Source organism: Cinclus cinclus, chromosome 2, assembly GCF_963662255.1.
Source record: "Cinclus cinclus chromosome 2, bCinCin1.1, whole genome shotgun sequence".
Taxonomy (NCBI): domain Eukaryota; kingdom Metazoa; phylum Chordata; class Aves; order Passeriformes; family Cinclidae; genus Cinclus; species Cinclus cinclus.
In genome coordinates, this window is record NC_085047.1 from 30,013,950 (window position 1) to 30,033,775 (window position 19,826).

General features: G+C 44.7%; 1 protein-coding gene across 5 annotated transcripts; it reads right to left on the reverse strand.

Moving 5' to 3' along the window:
* Positions 1-1,329: 1,329 nt before the first annotated feature.
* On the reverse strand, positions 1,330-11,463 carry ING4 (inhibitor of growth family member 4). Of its 5 annotated transcripts, XR_009934163.1 has the most exons (10): positions 11,185-11,463; positions 4,362-4,433; positions 4,002-4,168; positions 3,693-3,807; positions 3,259-3,367; positions 2,811-2,958; positions 2,356-2,417; positions 1,965-2,139; positions 1,808-1,871; positions 1,330-1,659 (listed from the first exon to the last, which is right to left on the reverse strand). XR_009934163.1 is itself a non-coding variant. In XM_062513401.1 (8 exons), exons 1-8 carry the CDS (start codon positions 11,231-11,233, stop codon positions 2,090-2,092), a joined length of 750 nt encoding a protein of 249 aa, XP_062369385.1. In that variant the 5' UTR covers positions 11,234-11,463; the 3' UTR covers positions 1,330-2,089. The 5 variants fall into 5 exon arrangements, 3 of the variants coding, with proteins under 3 accessions (XP_062369385.1, XP_062369373.1, XP_062369396.1); XR_009934164.1 differs by having other exon boundaries at positions 1,330-1,871; positions 1,965-2,117; XM_062513401.1 differs by having other exon boundaries at positions 1,330-2,117.
* Positions 11,464-19,826: the final 8,363 nt, after the last annotated feature.

The following is a 19,826-nucleotide window of genomic DNA, read 5'->3' on the forward strand; positions in this document are numbered from 1 at the left end:
AATTTAGGCCGCATCCACCATTTCTTCTGTCAGTTGAGTGCCTGCTTATGTCTGAGTAACCAATCCCCAGCTGAAGAGATCAGTTCTCCTGCCACAGCCTGCTCATCCACCGGATCATGGCAGAGTATCCCTGTTTCTAAAACCACACCAGAGACACAGCCAACATCTTCCAGAAATTTGTTTCACCTCTATTTAAGAAAGGAAGCCCCAGGAAGTGGTGTAATACAATCTGGGGATCAGATTGTATTACCAATTCAGACTGTGGCAGGGGTACCACAAACCATATAAGCCACAGCTTGGGGAAGAACTCATCTTTTTTTCTGTGCAGAATGAACAGAAAAACAAAATTAACATCCCTTCTTGAGGCAAAAGCAAACACTGACTCAGTGCTAACTCACTTGCGCAGAAAACACCACCAGCTGAGCTGATGGCTGCCAGGGTCCCCCTGCAATGACAAGGTGGGAGTAGCACTGATCTTAACCCACGCTGTCCTCTGAACCCGGGCAGAGCTTTGGCTTCATAACTAAACGGGCAAAATCCTCCTTGGATCCTCATACAAGTTATCTGGGTGAGGAAAACATTCCATGTTTCTTTCAGGTGAAAGGCTTAAACCTTCCTGATGAGCAGACCACAAGCAGGAAGACTTGGTTTGCCAGTCCCCAGGCTGTGCCAATGGAATTGATAAAGAGGAGCTTCAGTAAGGGCCATCTCCTCACAGGTACTTTCAGACTGCAGATCTTCAGGAATTGTTTTGGAGGCTAATGTTATGTTAGTAACAGCCACCAGAGTTTCTGGCAACAAGGTGATTGTGTCCTACTGGGAAGCAAGCTATCAGGGTGTCTAGAAAACCTATCCACCTTCTGGGAGACACGTGGTTTGTCTTCATGGCTTATTTTCTCAGTTGTGCTGCCCAACAGACAGTGAGGGTTGGCCTTTGCCACTTCCACTCCTCCTCATTTAAGAGAAAGCAACTGATGAAGTAAATGATCAAGCAATAGTGGGAATAAATGCTCACCTTTTTGTGAGGGCACAACTGCAGGGGCAGGTATTTTTCACAGCCACCAGAAAGCTCAGTAGCTTTCTGCAAGTACATTAAATACATTTTCAGCCTGACTTATGCAGAATGTCACTTTTTAGTGACAGGATTGCTACATGAAAAAGATGAAACACATTCACCATTTACAATAAATACAGAGCTAAGAGAGAAAGAAAAACTAGAGAGACCAATTGCCACAGTTTATTTTGGAGGTGACATCAAGGCAAACAGAGTATTGGTTTCAATGAATTTTATTTAATTCTGTATTATACAAGTGGGATCTGAATCCCCAAACTTCCCACCATCAACATAATGGAGAAGCACCACTACACAAGAGGAAGGCAGAATTTTGAAGCCGGAAGACAGACTGGACCAAGCTGTTTCTCCCCACGTGGTCAGAAATTCTTCCTCCTTCACACAGTGTGCTTCCCAGACCAGCAGGTTTACCCCAGGAATAAGAGAGACAAAGCTAGCTCTAAATACTCCCTCTGCCTTCTCCTCTCCCCAACAAAAGAGGCTGCTCAATGCCAGCAGTGGAATGGTTAAAGACAGGGAGCACATCAGGTTTTCAGTCTCTCAACCAGCCCACTAGATTAAGAAGTAGCCTGGTTACTCCCTCTCTCCTGAAAAAGATCCAGGAAAATGAATGACCTAAAATGCTGAAGACTTACCTCCTTTCCTTCCCCCATCCCATAGCCTTATTCTCTAAGCAGAGAATAGGCAATGAACTCTGAGGAGGCTGAAGGAAAGCCAAGGAAAATCAGGGGCTACCTGAATCCCTGGGAATCTGGTGGCTACCCTGGTCCCTCATTCATTCCCTCTGAGGTTCAGAGACCTGTTTGGAATAGTACACAGAGAGGGCCTCCCTTAAGGACTCAGAAGCAACCAGAGATACAGAACACACAGGAACCACCGTGAGGGTACACACCATTCCAGGGATGGCCCAAACCACAAACAGGGCAAGACTTCCCTTCAGCCAAGGCCCCAAGGCCTGGGGGAACTGGGACGAGGCCCTGGCAGGGGGAAGAGAGCTCCTGCAGCAGTACTGAGGTCTCATGTGAATTTACTTCTTCTTCCTCTCCTGGGAACAGCGAGGGCAGAACCTGTTAGAAAGGGATTTAGAAAGTCAACATTTAGGGCATGACATGAGCCTCAAGTGCATGGTCCCAAAAGACCTTTTCCGAGGTCCCTGACAAAATCTTAATTCAAATTTTCCTTTTAATGATATCTTCCAAGTGTATATATATATTACTTTTCCCCCGCCACGTAGGACCTCCCCTTTCCAAAGGAGAGTGGGTCCCCCAGGTTGCTTCACTCACCATTTTCCTCTTGGTTTTGTCGTCAGACCCACACAGGCAAAATGAAACCATTCAATGGAACACTGTTGGGGTGAAGAGCAGCCAGTTAAAGAGCAGTTTCCATTTGAAATTGTTGTTTTTGGGCTACCAGAGTTTCCCAGCATTTAATCACAAACTCCTAAAACCCTAGCAGTGATGGATTGAATACTTGCACCCAACCTACAACATTAGCAAGGAGAAGTCCCCTTCTCCCTTGCTAAGTTTAGGGAGAAGAAAACATTTTAGGAAAACCCTGAAGAAAGAGGCCCTTCAGCGGTCATTGCCAGCCACATCTCTGCCCATCCCAACAACCTGAGGTAAGCCCTCTCCTTGTCACTGCTTGCTGTCACAGGCCCCACCCAAGCAGGACGACACTTTGCATGCAAGACTCATCTCCACTCCGTTCCCTCCCATTTCCACCATGTGCAGGCTCTTACATCTGGGTTGTCACAGCCAATCATCTCCCCATAGGAGACCTGGTGGCAGAGGCAGTAAGTGGGCTCATTGGGGTCCACGGGCATATCCAGTACATCCGAGGGGTGCACATTTCCAAAAGTGACCGAAGGCATCCCATACTCTGTGCTACTGCAGGACAGGAATAAATAAGTCAGCAAAGTAACTGGCTTTAAGTACCTTCATGTGTCCCAAGACAGTGCCTTTGTTTGCCAGAGACAGATATGCAAATACACACACCCAAGGGGATCTGCCTTCCCCTTCAACCCACTCTCCACTGAAAGAACAAAAAAGTTTCCTTCCTCTTGCTTCCCAAGATGGGACAGAGGACGCACAGTTCCAGTGTGAGGATCTCAGGGAAGCCTGGCTAGGCCTGCCTTGGTCTGATTTCTAGTACTGCTTCTCATTCCTTCAAGTCCCTTGAACACTTACGTGCGGACGAGTTTCAATTTCTTTTGGGCAGTTTTTGGTGCTTCCTCATCAGAGTTTTTCCCTTTAGAGCGAGCACGGGCAGCTTTTTTCTCTTTCTGGGCTCGGCCCTCTGGTAAGAAGAGAAAAAGGTGTTGCATCTGTCATCCCACCAAAACAGACACCTGACAGTGACAACCTCTGCAGCACTAAAATACACTCCTACTCTGGAATGTATGCATACTGGCTTTGAGCCATGCACCCCGTCTTAATTTATCTAGCAGCCTTGAATATGGTCATACAAGAAGAGCCCAGGTCACCATCTTTTTACCTGTCCTTCAGACTCCAGCGCAACAGTCTTTGATCTGTACCACTCCAGTGCCTGCCTTCATCCCCACCACTTCCACAGTCACTTGGCTGCCTCCTGAATCAATCTGCAGCCCAGTGGTGGTACTCACTCTTCTTGCCCTTGCTGGAAGAACTGTCATAGTCACTCGACTCTATCTGCTTCTCCTTCAGGTCTGCTTCAAAGCGAGCGAGGTCTGTGTCCAGCCGCCGGATGTGCTTATCAACCTGCAAAGACACAGCAGTGACCAGGGGTTAGACAGGACAGAGCCCAGAAAGGCAAAGATAGGACAAAGAGGGGACAAAGGGGCAGGGTGCTTGCACTAAAGAGTCAAGGAGCAAGAGTGGGAATGGCCTAAAAATGAGAGATGGGCAGCTTTAGTTCAGGCATTCACATAAACACGAGACACTTCCCTTCATACCATCTCGTAGGTCTGCATAGCCAGCTGAACCTTGTCGTCCCCAAATTCCTTGCACTTTCCATAGGCTTCCTGGATTTGTTTGAGAAGCCCCAGTTTTTCCTCTGAAGACAAAGTCCGTGCATTGCTGATATACTCCGTGGCCAACTTATCGATCTCTGACTTGAGGTCTGAAACGAGTGAACCATTAAATAGACAAACACCACACACACTACAGAGCCCTCCATGAAGACAGGCTGAATGACTGGAGCAGCTACATGCCTCTCCCCTGCCTGGAGATCCCCGTGACAAAGGCAAAGCAAAGAAAATCTGGTCAAGCTACATACTCCTTGTCTTGCCAATAAAACCATCTCCAATCCTCACCTTCTGTCCTCTGGTCCAGATCTCGCATGAGCTGGAAGTTTCTCTGTAATTCAAATGGCAGGTTCTCAATACCTGCAGAGAAAGAATACATGGAGAAATCAGGTTCTTGTCCATGTTGCCAAGGCAGGAACAAAGCTAACCAGTAATAACACACACAAACACACCCCTCTGGTGCACATCAGCCTGCTTCCATTTGTTGCCAGCCCCAAAGGAGACAAGCTATAAAAATATTATATATTTAATGCAGAAGCATAGTTCAAGAGTACATAACAGTTAGGAGAAAACTGCAGCCATGCAGAAAGGTCCACACTAAGAAAGCAGAAACCCAAAATCTGTATAAGGAGTGTCAGTCATTATAATACAACGTCTCCATCCAAAAACTCCACTCAGTAATGAAAAAAACAGCACAACAGCTGGTAAGTAAAGCCATTTAGTTATTTTTATACAAGGATGTAAAAATTAAGTTGATCAAATGCTAATTCACTGAAAAGTGAGTCTGTTTAATGCATTCATTTAACATATAGGGGACAGTAGACACTTTGGGCAGAGCAAAGATCAAGTTTGAGATGGGATGGGGAACAGAGAGCAGTCTTAATGCCTCATGATTTGTAACTTCTTGTGCCTTCTGCACTGCCAGCTCAGTGTGGTCCATCCAACACCTGGAAGGATGCCACACATTGTGAATAATAAATATTTGTAGGGCTCTGAATGAGCACTGTGAAGTTGATAGTCAATTAATTTTCAATGCACTATGCTACTCACCCCCCAGGCATCACCAGATGCTCAACTGGCAAAGCCGATAAACAACAATTCTCATTTTTCCATACCTGTCTAATCAAAATGAGATCTAGCGTCACTGATTAACCTGAAGTCTAAGCTTGATTACTGTCCCCTTTTTACCTAATAAAATAATAAATCTCTCTTGAAGGTTTAAAAAAAAAAAAAGGTGTTGGGAAAATCTCTTCACAAAGACAGGAGAAGCATGTCTCAGCTTCCTGAACTCGCTCTCCAGCTCACAGGGAATGCAACTGAAGTTGTGTCTGGCCATCACCAAAGCTGTCCAACACATCAGTCCAGGCAGCAACCTCTATTTTCGCTGCACATATTTCTACAGCAACAAATGCTTTTCAACTTTCCTGAAGAGCAACAAGTTGACAGGGAAGGTTCTGTATGCAAGATGAAGGTTTTAACAAGTTTTAACAAGTATTACATAACATGCCGTGAAATCAATTCCTAGAAGAGGTAAAACCAGCTGTAGGCCTTGCTGAGCACAGAAGTTGTTCCTTTCACTTAGATTTTTTTTCCCAAACAGCATAATAAGAAGTTATGTACAGAATCCTTGGGAACAATCAAGCTGCTGCTTCAACATATTTCTGTTGCAATTTCTGGTTTAGTTACCTGAGAAATGCTCAGATAGTAGGTGTCCTTAAGTACCCAGATACATAATCCACAGCACATACACATCACTCCTCTGTATTCAAGGACAGTTAACAGCGCAAATTCAAATTCTGAAAAATTACTAAGCGGCAAAATTAAGTCTGTCGGCACATCCTGAATTTGATACTTCCATGTTTGTTCAGCATGACAGACTTCACACAAGGTTTAAGCAGCTGACTACTGGATTACATCCCTATGGTTCAAAAAAGCATCTCAGAACACGATGGGGACACAATGCTGGAAATTATTATTGCTTATAGAGGGAGCTTATGGCGGGGATGAAATCCAGCTTGGGAATCTAGAGAACATGTTTTTTTCCCTCCTGCAATCCCCAGCCTCATCAACTCTAAACCTTTCAATTTATACAGCAAATGAAACATGGGTCATACTGCAGCACACTGCTTTTCATTCCTTTCCAAAGCATCTGCTGCAGAAGACAAGACAGGTATCCTCTAGAGGAAAACAAAGCTCTTTCTGCACTGCACACAATATGTCAAATTTATATTGAGTTTATTAATCCTGGAAGATCACAGCTTTTAAATTCTGGACTTGTGGTTTTTAGAAAAGATTAATGTAATTTCTTTTTCTCTTCTGAAAAGGACAGATGGTAAAAGCACAAATTCCACCAGGAACTGTCAGCTTTCCCTCAGCAGGGCTAGAAACCTTCAGATAGAGCAAGCACCTGAGCGAGCACAAAAATCAGTAGGATGCTACTGTGTGGGCAGAACAACCCCATGTGAGGTTAGGGTCACATTTCACAGCGATGTTCTTGCACCAGGAGAAACTCAAACAGGAGTTTGATTCTGCTACACAACCTGAAAGGAACTGTGCTCTAGTTTTTAAAGCCATCGCTGGAAAAATCTGCCACCACCACTGATGCCAGCACATGCCTTGTCTGTTCCTGTGACCCCCACCCTAGAGAGCTCCTCTCCTCCCAGAGCCTGCTCCCGTCAGTGCCAGCCCCCCCAGCCCCTCACCCAGACCAGTGGCTCCCTTGCCTCATTTCCTGCCTCCAGGTGTGCAGAGCCCTCTGCTCCTGGTGTTTGTCACAGCGTGGGAAGAGCTGTCACCTGCCTCTGGTTCCGGACGACCAAATGCACCATGTGCAGATCATTTAGGCACATCTGAGCCATGATCTTCCAGAGGCCCATTAGCTGGGCAGGCTTCCACTGGGGCTGATGAGACAAACCCTGTCAGTTGAATTCCTTCCCTGCTAAAACCAGCAAAATGATTTCGTAAAACCACAGCAAAATATTTCACTCTGCAAATCTATTATTGGACAAATGTTCTGCCACTGCTTCGTCAATAAACGGAGAAAATTAAACAAGTGACAGTGCAGTGACTTTATAATCAGAAATGCTACAAAGATACTTTATCTGTTCAACTGAACGTGGAAGGAAGCTGAGCAGACCATTACAAATTATGATCCAGAAAGAGTCTGGCAACAAAAAAAAGCATAACAAGATAAAGCTGCAGATAAGCAAGTTATAGCTGAGCAACAAACTGTTTGTGTGGTACATAACTTAATCTAGCTGTGGGGATGTTTTCTACTGTCTGCAGCTTAACTCCAAAGCTCTTGCATAGCCTTAATCAGAAGTGATTCTCTGCATCACAGAATTTATCACAGGTGCCAGAACATATGCTGAAATTTCTTGACCTGTGCTGTGCTGGCTATCAAACATTATCACTCCCAAAGTCCCATTAAAAAAAATAATCTAGATTTGAGTCTCCATTTCCTCATTCCTACCACAACACTTTTCCTTACTATTTCTAAAACCATTCATGTTATTTATGTAATTTCTTTTCCTCCCGCTCTTCTCTTTTTCCTCTACAATTAATTTTGCTCTTTGATCTTAGTAAGATTCACCTAAAATTATCATGACTAAATACTATCTATCATAAAATACCCACGTAATTCCCAGATTATGAAACTGATAATTGTAAAGAAAAAACACCCTAGAGGCATCTTTGATCACTAGAGAAAAGTGATGATATGCAACAACAGACAGAAAAATAAGGAGAAGCAAGGGCCTCTTTCCAAACAAATGGCACAACAGCAGGAGAGGAACTGGATGATGGTGAAAATGTGCTGGGAAGAAAATGCTAGCAAGGCCAGCAGGTTGGCCCAAAGCATGGGCTGGCATGAATGCAGCTGTGCCACAGAATCACAGAATGGGTAAGCCTTGAAGGGACCATAGTGGGTAATCTGGTCCAACCTCCCTGCTCAAGCAGGGTCATCCCAGCACATGGCACAGGACTGCCTCCAGATAGTTCTGGAATATGTCCAGAGAGGGAGACACCACAACCTTGGTGGGGACTCTCTTCTATTGCTTGGTCAACCACATAGTAAAGAAATTCTTTCTCATATTCAGGTGGAACGTCCTGTGCATCAGTTTCTGCCCATTGCCCTGTATCCTAGTGCTTGGCACCACTGGGAAGAGCCTGGATCCACCCTCGACACCCTCCCTGCAGATACTTCAAGACACTGGTGAGCCCCCTCTCAGCCATCTCTTCTCGAGGCTGAACAGGCCCAGCTCCCTCAGCCTTTCCTCATAAGAGAGGTGCTCCTGTCTCCAAACCATCCTCATTCCCCTCTGCTGGACACGCTCCAGAAGCTCCATGTCTCTCTTTAATGAGGAGCCCAGAACTGGACACAGCACTCCAGATGTGCCTCACCAGGCCTGAGTAGATGGGCAGGATCCCTCCCTTGCCCTGCTGGCAATGCTTTTCCTAAGGGACTCAGTGCACAGATCCATACAGAAGCCTCGTGCAACCCTACTGATTTGTCTCATGGATTATCCTGCAACTCATTGGTGCAGGTCTCTCAGTGAATTCTTTTCACCCCTTCCTTTTCTTACCTTGTTTTAATTTCTGATCACAAGCTAAAGTCTACCTACCTTCATCTTTCCTCTCCTCAAATGTTATTCCTTCACTAAGCCCATTCTTCTTCTGTCTTTCCTTGTCATTCTTTCCCCCAATCATTCTTCCACAGGCATCCATAACCATGTTGTCTTCTCCCTTAAGAACCACACACTCTCTCTCCAAATGTCAGAATCCAACACCATTTTTTTTCCCTCTACAGTAATTATTCTTTTATTTACTTCTTTTTAGAAACACGCATGGGTGTTATGTGCAGGCAACTGATATTTAAACTTCAGCTACTTAACTCAGATGTTAACCGAGACACACAAATGCAGAGAGCAAGCCTACACACCCTGGTAACTTCAATTGTGCTTCAATCCTCTGCAAGCATGTCTGTGCTGTGCTGAACAATGGATTTGTGGTGCCCAAAGCCCTAAAAACAGATCAACAGCACCAAGCACCATCCAAACACACAGTGCCTTTCCCAAGACATCTGTTCACTCACCATGTTTAGATGAATGTTTACATTTTATTAAAAAATAGGAAAATACATTTTGAAACATAACCATAGTAGCTTTATTGAACAACTTAGATTTCAGCAAACACTTTAGACACCACATGGCTGAAGGCAAGTAAAAAAATTCCTGCTTGTGCCAGGGACTGCCACAGTGAGAGGGTAAGTTCTTTGCCCCCCAAGACAGCAATCCGGCTGGGATCCTGCTGGGGAAGCACATCGGACTTTTCAGCACTCCACAATTCTCATAATTTTGTAGCACTTGAAGTACACTGCAGGACAACTGGCTTGCAGCAATCTTCAGGAGCTCCCTTGCTACCTCATTGGAGGGCAGGGTGTCTTTTATATCCCTCCTTTCAGAGTGTATCACCCTTTGAAACTACTGCTTCTACACTGTCCTGAGTTCTCAAGTAATCAATCACCTTCCTACAGAGTTTATTGAAATTGGTGCTTGATATATCACAATATATCCCTTTCCTTCTATTCAGAGACAGCTCAGCCCTACTGCAATAAAAAATCCTAACCTGTACCATTATCCTCACAGCACCTTGGTAAGGGATAACCCTACCTACAGTTTTACGAAGAGAGTGCTCAGGTGCATGGCAGACTGATTGAGTCACAGCCACCCAAGAATTCTGTGGCCATAGCACATATCCCAAGCTTTGGGCCAATGCACTGCACACCAGTCCACCCAAGCACATCTACTTCAGACATTGTCCAAAGAAATGGGCACCAGTTAGCAGTGACAGTCAACATCAGTGACAGTCAGCCATGGAAACCCAATACTCCCCCAAAGTGTGGGCCTGTTTCTCAGACAGGGAGGGCTCTTTTTGTTGTCCTCTTATTACAGTAGCTCAGTGCTACAGCATCCACAGCCAAGATAGCAGGGAATGTTGTTAAGTCTCAGAAAAGAGATCATTATACTTAAAGATCAACCTTGATTTGAAAATCTTGGAGGGCTTGGAAGACTGACACAACAAGTGAGACTCACAACACTCCTGACATTTCCAGCCTGCCACAGACCTCCAAAGGCAGGGACAACCACCAAAGAGATCACAGGGCTGTTTGCAAAAACAGTGACATCAGATTTGCAGTTGGGTAACTGAAGAACTACAGAGAAAACACAGCATGCTTTGCCATGTAAAGCCATCTTGTATCAGCTCCAATAAAAATATCAGCCAACAAGAAAACCAATTCTAAAGGAATTGGTCATTGAATGTATCAGCTCAGTGTGGGCTGTGCAAGTAGTTTTCACACAGAAACAAATACCTATGAATCACCAAATTCTTTCCCCTGCATGAAATCTTTTGTAATTTTCCATAGATAATGTGGTGCATCACAGGTGTAACTAATCCAAAGTCTCAGTAAAGTGAAAGGCATCTTTCACTACACTAAGACAGTGACAAGTAGGGAAACGGTTTATGAAGAGACACGCATTTCTGAAGAATGATGTGAGAAACTGCAGAGGCAGGGACAGGGGATATGGCTGCATGCTACACTGGGGAGGGGATAAGAGTAATGAAGGTAGGGAAAGCAAGAGATAAAAGAACTGCTGGGGAAACTGGAACACTGCCAGGTCTGGGAAGGACTCGAGGGCTTGCCTACAGCAATTTCCAACATCACACCCATGTCCTGAAGAGCTTTAAGACCACGATTCTCATCACACCCTCATTTGATAAATCCATACAGAGGAAAATCCAGGCAGATGTAGCTGTTTCAAAAGAACAATCCTATTTTACTAGCTTAGCTAATGTTATCAAGGAACAAAAGGACATTCCCATGTCGGCTGTATGAGAAAGAAGATGACTTCCTTGAGGACATGTGCTGCTTCTGTTGCCCTGTGCTTATGCTGGCTTAAGTTTTCTAGCTTGTCACTGAACTGGTGCATCTCAGTGTGTCTACTGAAAAATGCAAATAGAAGGAGCAAAGGAAACTTGATGACTCCCTAACTGGTGTAAAAAAGGGGAAAATCCCAAGGTAAATTGATGATACAGTACCATGTTAACTTACCAGCTGAGGTCTCCTCGTCTAAGCTTCTTGTCTCCATCACCATCTCCATCTGTGCCGAGGCAGATATGTCCTAGTGCCTGCCCCTTGAACAAGTCCTGACTGGTGGCCTCCAAGGCACCACAATTAATATAATGCAGTCTGAGCAGCCTGGCGTGTGACATCCTTCTGCCTCTCCAGCTCATCAAGGTTACCTGCTACTCCTGCTGCTCACGACTCTCCCAAAAGTTTAGGTCTAATTTAAACGAAATATTGGCTTTAGTTTCTCAGGGAAGACGGAAACAGCTCTTGTTGAGGGGAGGTACATGCCTATCTTGCCATAGAAGATTATTCATATGCTGTCACTAAGTACAAGTACTTTATTCTGGCATCCATTAGGTGGGTAAACAGGGAAGCACTGATGGCAGAAAACACAGGTGGTTGCACAGCAGATCCCCTACTATAAAGACAATCCCTACACTCATGGCATGCTCACATATAAACAGAGGCTCGATTTGGGATCGTTTTCTGAGTATGTGTGCTTCAACGGTGTCTTTCACAAAGGAGCTCTACAATCCTCTTGAAACTTCCAAACATGAAGAAAACTCAGGGTTTGCATCCCACCTTCTGGAGAACCTGTATTAATCAAATTGTCCCTTTCTGTCTCTCAAAGCCTCCACAACAGTATTTCTAACCCCGTACGAGGGCCAACACTGAGCCAAGCACAGTAACTCCAGCTTGAGCAAGCACAAACTCTTCTCACGAGTCTTTATGTACATTTCATCTTTTAATGGAACTGTTTTAACAAACACTGTTGTCCTCCTTCTTCTTCTTCATCTCTTAACTCCTTTGCACCTATAGGTATTCCCTTACTAAAGCTGCATTGTTACTGCTTGAGGGAAAGCATTTTTTCATCTTGCTTTCTCCCCTCAAAACCAGGCATAAAAAGGGTTTAGAAACCAGAAGGACAATATTTGAAGAGACAGAAATCTTTTTATGTTTAAATTCAGCCACTGGAGAAAAACACTCAGGAAGAAAAGTGGAACAAGACACATTCCTCTTCTCCCATTCCCTGAATCCTTTGTAGCTCACTAAGTAGGATGAAGGAATGAAGGTGATTAGAGTAGACAAGATATGGAGTTTCTCTGTCAGGATGCTCAGCACAGAAGGAATGTGTGCATTTTTCTGCTGCAGAAACATCTGCCAAGAGCATAACACATTTCAGACAGATCTGCTTTGTAATTAACAGCTTAAAGCCAAGGAAAGGGCATGCCTAATCCTAGGTCTAAATGCAGTTTCAAATTACAGCAAGGACTTGAAAGCTGCTGAAATACATGACCTAATAAGCTTCTAGACACCTTTTACTAAGAGATCTCTTATTAACTTGGCTATTCCACAAAAAATAATGTAAAAGAACTTTAGATGTCTAAAGCAGAGGGCTCAAAATATATGAACTGAAGTGACTGGGGCTGTATGCCTAGCAGACTGCTCATGCATCTTAACATGCAGTTTTTAATTACCTATTCACATGATGTTTCATACAAGGTGTTTCTCATTCCCAGTGACTGAGCACTGATTCAGAGTTTTATTTTATTCTCTTTGTTCAATACAGAGTCACATGCTTAGACCCAGAGCTCAATCTGAAAACTGACTTTGTAATCATCTTTTCAAGGTGTTCACTGTTGTGACACTGAAGTGTTTTTACAATGCTGCAGTGGAGTGGCCCATTTCCCTCACCAACAGAATGAAGGCCAAGAGATTTACCGAGGCCAAGAGATTAAAGCCAGGAAGGCCAGCTGATTACAAACTCTCCTGAAATGTGCAAAAATGCTTCATAGCCTGACTTCAGAATTATCTGTTCAAGGCAGACTCCAGCTGAAGCTGCTCCTCTGTTCCTCTGACTAAAAATTTCCACTCATGATCTGAGGGAAGCACAATCCAAGCAAGGAAAACCTCTATGAAGTGGAACTCATGACATAAATAAAAACATCAAACTCACTTTGTCAGAGTGGTATTCAGTTGCTTCAAACAGGAGGCCACTTTTTTTCCTTCCTACAATTTTCACTTTATTCCTTGAACACCTTCCTTTATTCAAAGATATGAACAGCTCCTACAAACAACTGCCCTCTTTCACCACACATTCCTCATTCATTCCCTGAGCAGATCCAGACAGAAAACCATACGAAAGAGAATCTCTGTGGAAGGAAAAAAGACAATTGAAAACCGTATCTGCAAGAGCACTATACTAGTAAAAGAACTCCATTCCAAGACACAGATGTAAGTTAAGAATTAGAGACTTTTTATAAGAGATGACCAAAAGTTCTGTACTATTTATTTCTATCAAATTTCAGGAAGCTTTAGGATATTAGTGAACTATTTTAAAATGGAACTGAATGTTTTTAGAACACTGAAATAATGTGGGGGGGAAAAAGGAGAGCAGCAAGTAGGAAACTGAATGCTGTCAAATAGTTAGCATCAAGAAGAAGACTCATGTCTAAAATACAGTCAAGACGCCAGGAGAGGAGACCAGGCTTAGCGAAGAACAAAAAGGGCAATTAGAAATATACACTATTACCTATCAGCAGCCTAACTTACTGGTGGCTGTGATGGGTGCTCTTTGACTCTTAGGTATCACAATTTATACATGCTTTCCTGAAAGAAATCTAGAATAACCACAGCAAGTGTCTTATGTTTAGCTAATAAGAGCAAGTAATATTGCACCAGACAAAACTGAAAAAGGCCTTTAGAGATCTAAGAGTAAGCAAAAAAGGCTAAGCCATCACAGCAAAGAACGTTTTGTTCTTCCTAAAATCTTTGTAACCAGATACTTTTAAGGACTTTTAGACTGTGCAAATCACTTTAATTTTTTTTTCATTATTTTCATATATTTAAGACACCTAAACAGTTAACAGTGAGTCTACTGTATTAATATCCACCTTCAACAGGATGAGAATTTCTAATCCAATCGCAGGACCACAAATCTCAGCTGAGAGAGGAGTTTGGCATTTCCTCTGCATGCCTGTACAAGAGAGGAAGAGGAGTTCCCAGGTTGACTGATTTTAATTGACTGTGATGACATGATCCAGAGGTGTTTGACTTTGGCAGGAGCATTCTCCAGCCACCAACCTTCCCTTCTCTCCAACTGGGTACCTACAGTACCTCCCTACACTCAGTGCTGCATCCTGCTTGTCTCTGCTTACCAACTGCAGATCCTAGGCTTCTGTTCCTTTATTTTTGCTCTGCAGTTCTTACCCAAATACACCTCTGCCCTCCCAGCAGGAAAACCCTGCATCCTCTCTATGCACTTACTCCTTGTCCATCTGCTTCTTTGTCCTCTTTCCCAGCCCTTGTCCTCCCAGCTGAGGAGCCTCAGTCAACTGCAGCCTTCTACATCAGAGTGAGAACTGCACAGGAACATAAATCTTCACTCCTCTCCAAGCTGCCTCCTCATTCAACTCTTCTTCCTGACTTTTTTATTCCTTTTCCTTGCAGCTCCTAGATCCTTGCCTGTTCAACTGCAGCTTCTTTTCAGCTTTCACTGAAATCTAATATGGTTCTTGAACATTATTCTCAGAGACATTTCCTTTCCTAATGACAAAAGGAGCACTGAAGACACAAGGAACAAGACACCCTGTGCCCGTATCAGCACCTTATCACTTCTGTGCTGGAAGAAACCTGGTGTAGCAAGAGATCTGAAGGGCCAAACTCAATTTTTTACCATGCATTTGCAAACAGACTGAGAGATTTAACTGGCTGGGTACAGTGAAGCAGAAGACACATTACCAGAACTATCCAGCTTTAAACACACCACTGCATGAACATCCTCCCGTCTCTAATGCCAACATCAGACCAGCAGGAAAATGTGAGAACAGCATTCCTCAAGGAACAGGTTATTCTATCTTAACTCATTAGCCCATTCATTGAGAAACAACTCCTCTGATGGATCTGCTCGGCTATTTTAAGAACGCGTGGGTAAAACATGCACTGGAAGTGTCATCTCCAAAGGGCAGAGTTTGACGAGGTTTCAAGCACCTTAAGGCTGGATGGTAAAATAGGTACTATAAGAGAGGCTCTGATAATGTTGCCATTAGCATTTACCGACCTCCTCTTCGGCCAGAAAAGCAGGGCTGCATTTGTAAACTGACAGCGTAGAAGACTACCATAACTACCGCCCCACAGATCCAAAGTTATCTCTGACGGGATGTCTATCCCGGGAAACCACTGACAGCCAAGCTCCCGCTCCCGACAGTCGGCTGGAGCAGCACCGGGTTCCTTTCTCGTGGGACAAAAAGAGTCGCGGGGCCGCAGTGTTAGGGTTCCCGCAGCAGCTGCAGCCGAGCCTTGCCCCACGGACGGGGCCTCCACGCACGGCCCGGGGACCGGATGCCCGACAGGCGGCCCCGGGCTGCGCCCGAGGGGCTGGGAGAGCTCGTAGGCGCCATGGGCGGCGCTCGGCCCCCGCGGGGCCCCGCCCCTCGGCCCATCCGTGCCCCCCGGGCCGGCTCAGCCGCGGCCTCGGCCCCGCCCCGGCGGCTCTTACTGTCCAGGTAGTGCTCCAGGTACATCCCCGCCGCCATCTTGAGCCCCACACACCGGCGCTTCCGGCGGGAAGCAGAGGCGCGCGCCCCCCGGAAGCGGCTCTACCGGGCCGCGAAGCCGCTTCCGCCCGCCTGCCCCGGCACTTCCGCCCCGCTCTCGCCGCCATTTCGGGCTGTGCGGGGCAGCCCCGGGCGGTCCCCACGGAGGGCAGCGAGGGCAGCCGGGGCACTGGGGCATCGCTCCTACGGGGAAAGGCTGAGCGAGCTGGGCCTCTTCAGCCCGAGGGGCTCAGACGACTGAGAGGGGACCCCATCCATGTCTATAAATAACTGAAAGGAGAATGTGAGACTCTTCTAGGTGGTGCCAAGCACTAGGACAGAAACTGAAGCACAGGACGTTCCACCTGAACATGAGGAAGAACTTCCTTGCTGTGCGGGTGACTGAGCACTGGGACAGATTGCCCAGAGAGGTTGTGGAGCGTCTCACTGGAGATGCTCCAGAACCACCTGGATACAATCCTGTGCCAGGTGCTCGGGGATGACTACTTGAGCAGGGAGGCTGGAGCAGCGACCCACTGGGGTCCCTTCCAACCTGGCCCGTTCTGTGATCTGCGCGAGGAAGTGATGTTGACTTGTTACTATGGTTTTCCATTCAACTCATAATCCACCAGTGCCGAGCAGCTACTGCTGTGTCATAAACGCAGAGGGATGGTTTCCGCTGCAACAGGACTGGTACATCACGCTTCCAACAGACTAACAAAGGGAACTAAGTTAAAACATGTGACCGTGCTCGCTTCATCATGCCAGAGCCACTTTCGTGACCATGCTCCACGAACCACTTGAAGGTTTAGAGCCCCTTGTGCTGCGGAATTGAGCCCTTCCCCAGCCGTCCTCTGCTACATGCACGGTGCGGTGAAGTCACATGCGATTATGGAGGAACTGAGAAAAAAAATTATCTTTTGTTGATCCTTGGGTTCCAAGACATGGAGGATTGTTTTTTCAAGAGGTCAGTGTTCATTTAGCATCCTATAGAGTTTAGGAAGCACTGGGTTTGGTAAATACTACATTTCATCCACATTTTTCCTGCCCACTCACCTATACCATCCTGCTTTTTCCTTGCAGTCTGTATGACACCAATTGCTAGGGACTGAATGCTCCCAGATTCTGGCCACATGGAGAAGTGATTAGATTGTTTTTTTTCCTCCCAAAGATCTTCCAAGACACCATGCCTTTATTTATATGGATATACTAGGATTAAGTCTTTGAGCAGCCTGCACTGCAAAACTGAGGAGCTGTTATATAAAGGAACTGCAGCTGTTTGAACTATGAACCATCTTGTCATTAAACTACTTGGTTAATTCAGAGATCCTCTGTGTTCCAATGATGGAGTTTTCCATTCCTCTTCCTACAGTCATTTAAGTTATTTATGACATATTTTTAATTATTCAGAACACATTTCTTAGTCTTTTCAGTTCCCATGTGGAGCAGCTGGCTTCAGCTAGCTGAACGTTATTGTTAAGCCTCTTTAAAGTACTTTTAAAAATTCTTGTATAAATTGCCTTACACTCTTAATTAAGGAGAAGGATGTGGCTGTTATATTAAAAAAACCAAAAAAACAAAGGTGGTCCCCATACCATGTCACAGTCCTAAACGAGAATCTCCCAAACACATCCTGCTTGGGGCTATCAAGCTGAATGGAGTTGATGTTAAAAATTAGACATTCTTAGATATCACTGACTTAAAGAGACCACCTGTGAACTCCATCTTGTCCTCCAAGCCAAGGCTAGGAAGATACCATAATTCTAGACCACTGAAATGGAGACAATCTCCCTCTGAACTTCTTGCCACTGCAGATACAAATGATAGGGGCAAAGAAGAGGCACTTGCCTAAAATCTAAATGGCAAATCTCAGTGAAGTGTACAAATGTGTCTCTGAGGAACTGCTACTGTGAATTTGCAAAATAAAGGGAAGAGGCAGTTTTATGTGTATGTGTGGTCTCACAGCAGTAGAAACTCTCACCATTCCAGCAAAAACTAATTCCTGAGCTCCAAGTCTGGGAAAAGTTGTTACTTTTGCTTTCTTTATGAAGTCAGAGAAAGGGTTTGCATTGCTCAGGGCTCCAGAAGCTACCCACAGAGGAAGTATCACCACGGTAGTTATTTGTTGAGAGGTGGAAGTTTTTAACCACTTCTGCATGTTGAAGTCCAAACACGGGCACAGATGATTGTGCAGGATTGTGCAGCCTTCCCAGCTGAAATAAGCTCTAGAGACCCAGGACCGTTTATGTCTAACCCTCACCCGGCCTCATCCGCTGATCCTTTGGCAAGTGCTGTAGTAACAAAGCCTCACACGCTAACGCCTGTGGTTATTACACTCCTCCCCCTCGGCCCAGCCTGCTGCTACAGCTCCATCCTGCAGTTAATCCTGCAGGTAGCTCCTGGTTCAACAGAGGACCTGCGGGATGAGCTGGGTGCTGCCCAGGCCTCGGCACCTCCCACAGGGAAGCTGCATGGCCTACGGAAGCAGTCTGCAGGAGTGGTTCTCAAACTTTATTAATCTACATATGCCTGTTTGTTTTCCCTTGGAAATGTAAACATCTGCATACCAAATTCAAGCCTCCAGATTTTAGTTACCTTTTAGACTTCTTAAACGTTGTCCAAGGACTGTGAAGTGAAAGCCACTGCTTGAGAGGGATCCTCATGCAGAACCCAGCAGGACAGCTATAACTTCAAACCCTTGTTACCTTTTTGCTGTTGAGGTATGTTCACCTCTTCCCACTCTTTAACATTCTCAGTTCAGAGGTCCCTGAACTTTCCATTTCCTGTCTTCAGGAAACACGAGAGGTACCCACATTTCGAGAGGTACCCACACTTCGTTCTCACAAATGACAAACCATTGATCTGCAGCACTTAGTCCCAAGGGGGTTAATTAGCTTTACAAATGAAAGAGGATGCCAAAGGCCACAAATTATAGCTGTGTCCATGTTTCAAAAATGTACCCTACTTCAGTAGCAAAACTAGGCGTAGAGTCTAGTTCTTTGGTGTCACGATTTCTTTTCTTGCAGTATTTTCCATTCATTACACAGACACTACATGAAATCGAAATGTTTGTTGGACCAAGTTACTACATCTCTCTAGTACTCTGGTGTTCTACTATACAGAAACAAGAAACCATGCACACAAATTTAATCTGTTGTACCTGAAAGGACAATTGAACAGGTACCTATCTTGTAGTTAAGGAAGTGTACAGAGCAATTTCATTCGATGTTCTGAAACTGCACTAGTAAACTTGGGCAGCTTTCAGGTACATTACCTGCAAAATATTAGAAGAAAATCCTAAACATGATATATATCCTTTAGTTGATAAAAAGATGATAAAATAATCAATAAAAATATAGAAGACAGACAGAATCTCATAATTATATTCTATATTAGGAAGAAAGTTGGATGATGTAGACACATCCATGAGGTAATGAAATATTACCTATTGCCAATGAGATTCAGGAAGATGTTTAGTTCTACCCATTAAATAAAACATCCTAGAAGTTGCATAGCTAGAAACTGACAATCAGTAATTTGAAAAGAATTATCTGGCAAGCAGATGGAAGCAATGGGCTTTCTTTTCCAAACAACTCTGAAGTTCTGAATGTGTTCCAGAAGACCAGCAAATACTTTTACTTGAAGTATTTGCAAAGCAAGTGGGGTCATCCAGGTTTCTGTAAGGCAGTTAACCTAACACTGATATGGCAAAATCACAGTGGCATTGACAGGGGTTGCATTCAGCTAAGGAAAGAAAAATATTGCTGTTTGTTTTAATTTGAAGAAAACAACCTAATTAAAAGAATTGGATATCTTTGTATGGCTGTCTAAGTTTGGTGGCTCAAGACAGGCATCTAGGCCTAATGTAGCAAGACTTTAACTGAACACTACACAGCCGGGTCTCTGAAAGGGAGGAGAAAGGCAACAGGTAAGAATTACATGATGGAGCCAAGCCTTATTGTGAGACACCTAAACCAGCTCAATTTAATTCAGCTGTTTGGAAAGATGAACACAGTGACTGGATCACGGTCTGTAATTCATTACCCAAGAAGAAAGACTCCTTATAGCAGGAGACTTTAATGACTCAAC

Excerpts from the sequence above, each read along its gene's own strand:
- ING4 (XM_062513389.1), bottom strand. The coding sequence starts at position 11,233 with ATGGAGATGGTGATGGAGACAAGAAGCTTAGACGAGGAGACCTCAGCT. Across the intron at positions 3,808-4,001 it reads CTATGCAGACCTACGAGATG|GTTGATAAGCACATCCGGCG; the intron begins GTATGAAGGGAA and ends GTGTCTTTGCAG. Across the intron at positions 2,418-2,810 it reads TTGGCTGTGACAACCCAGAT|TGTTCCATTGAATGGTTTCA; the intron begins GTAAGAGCCTGC and ends TCACCCCAACAG.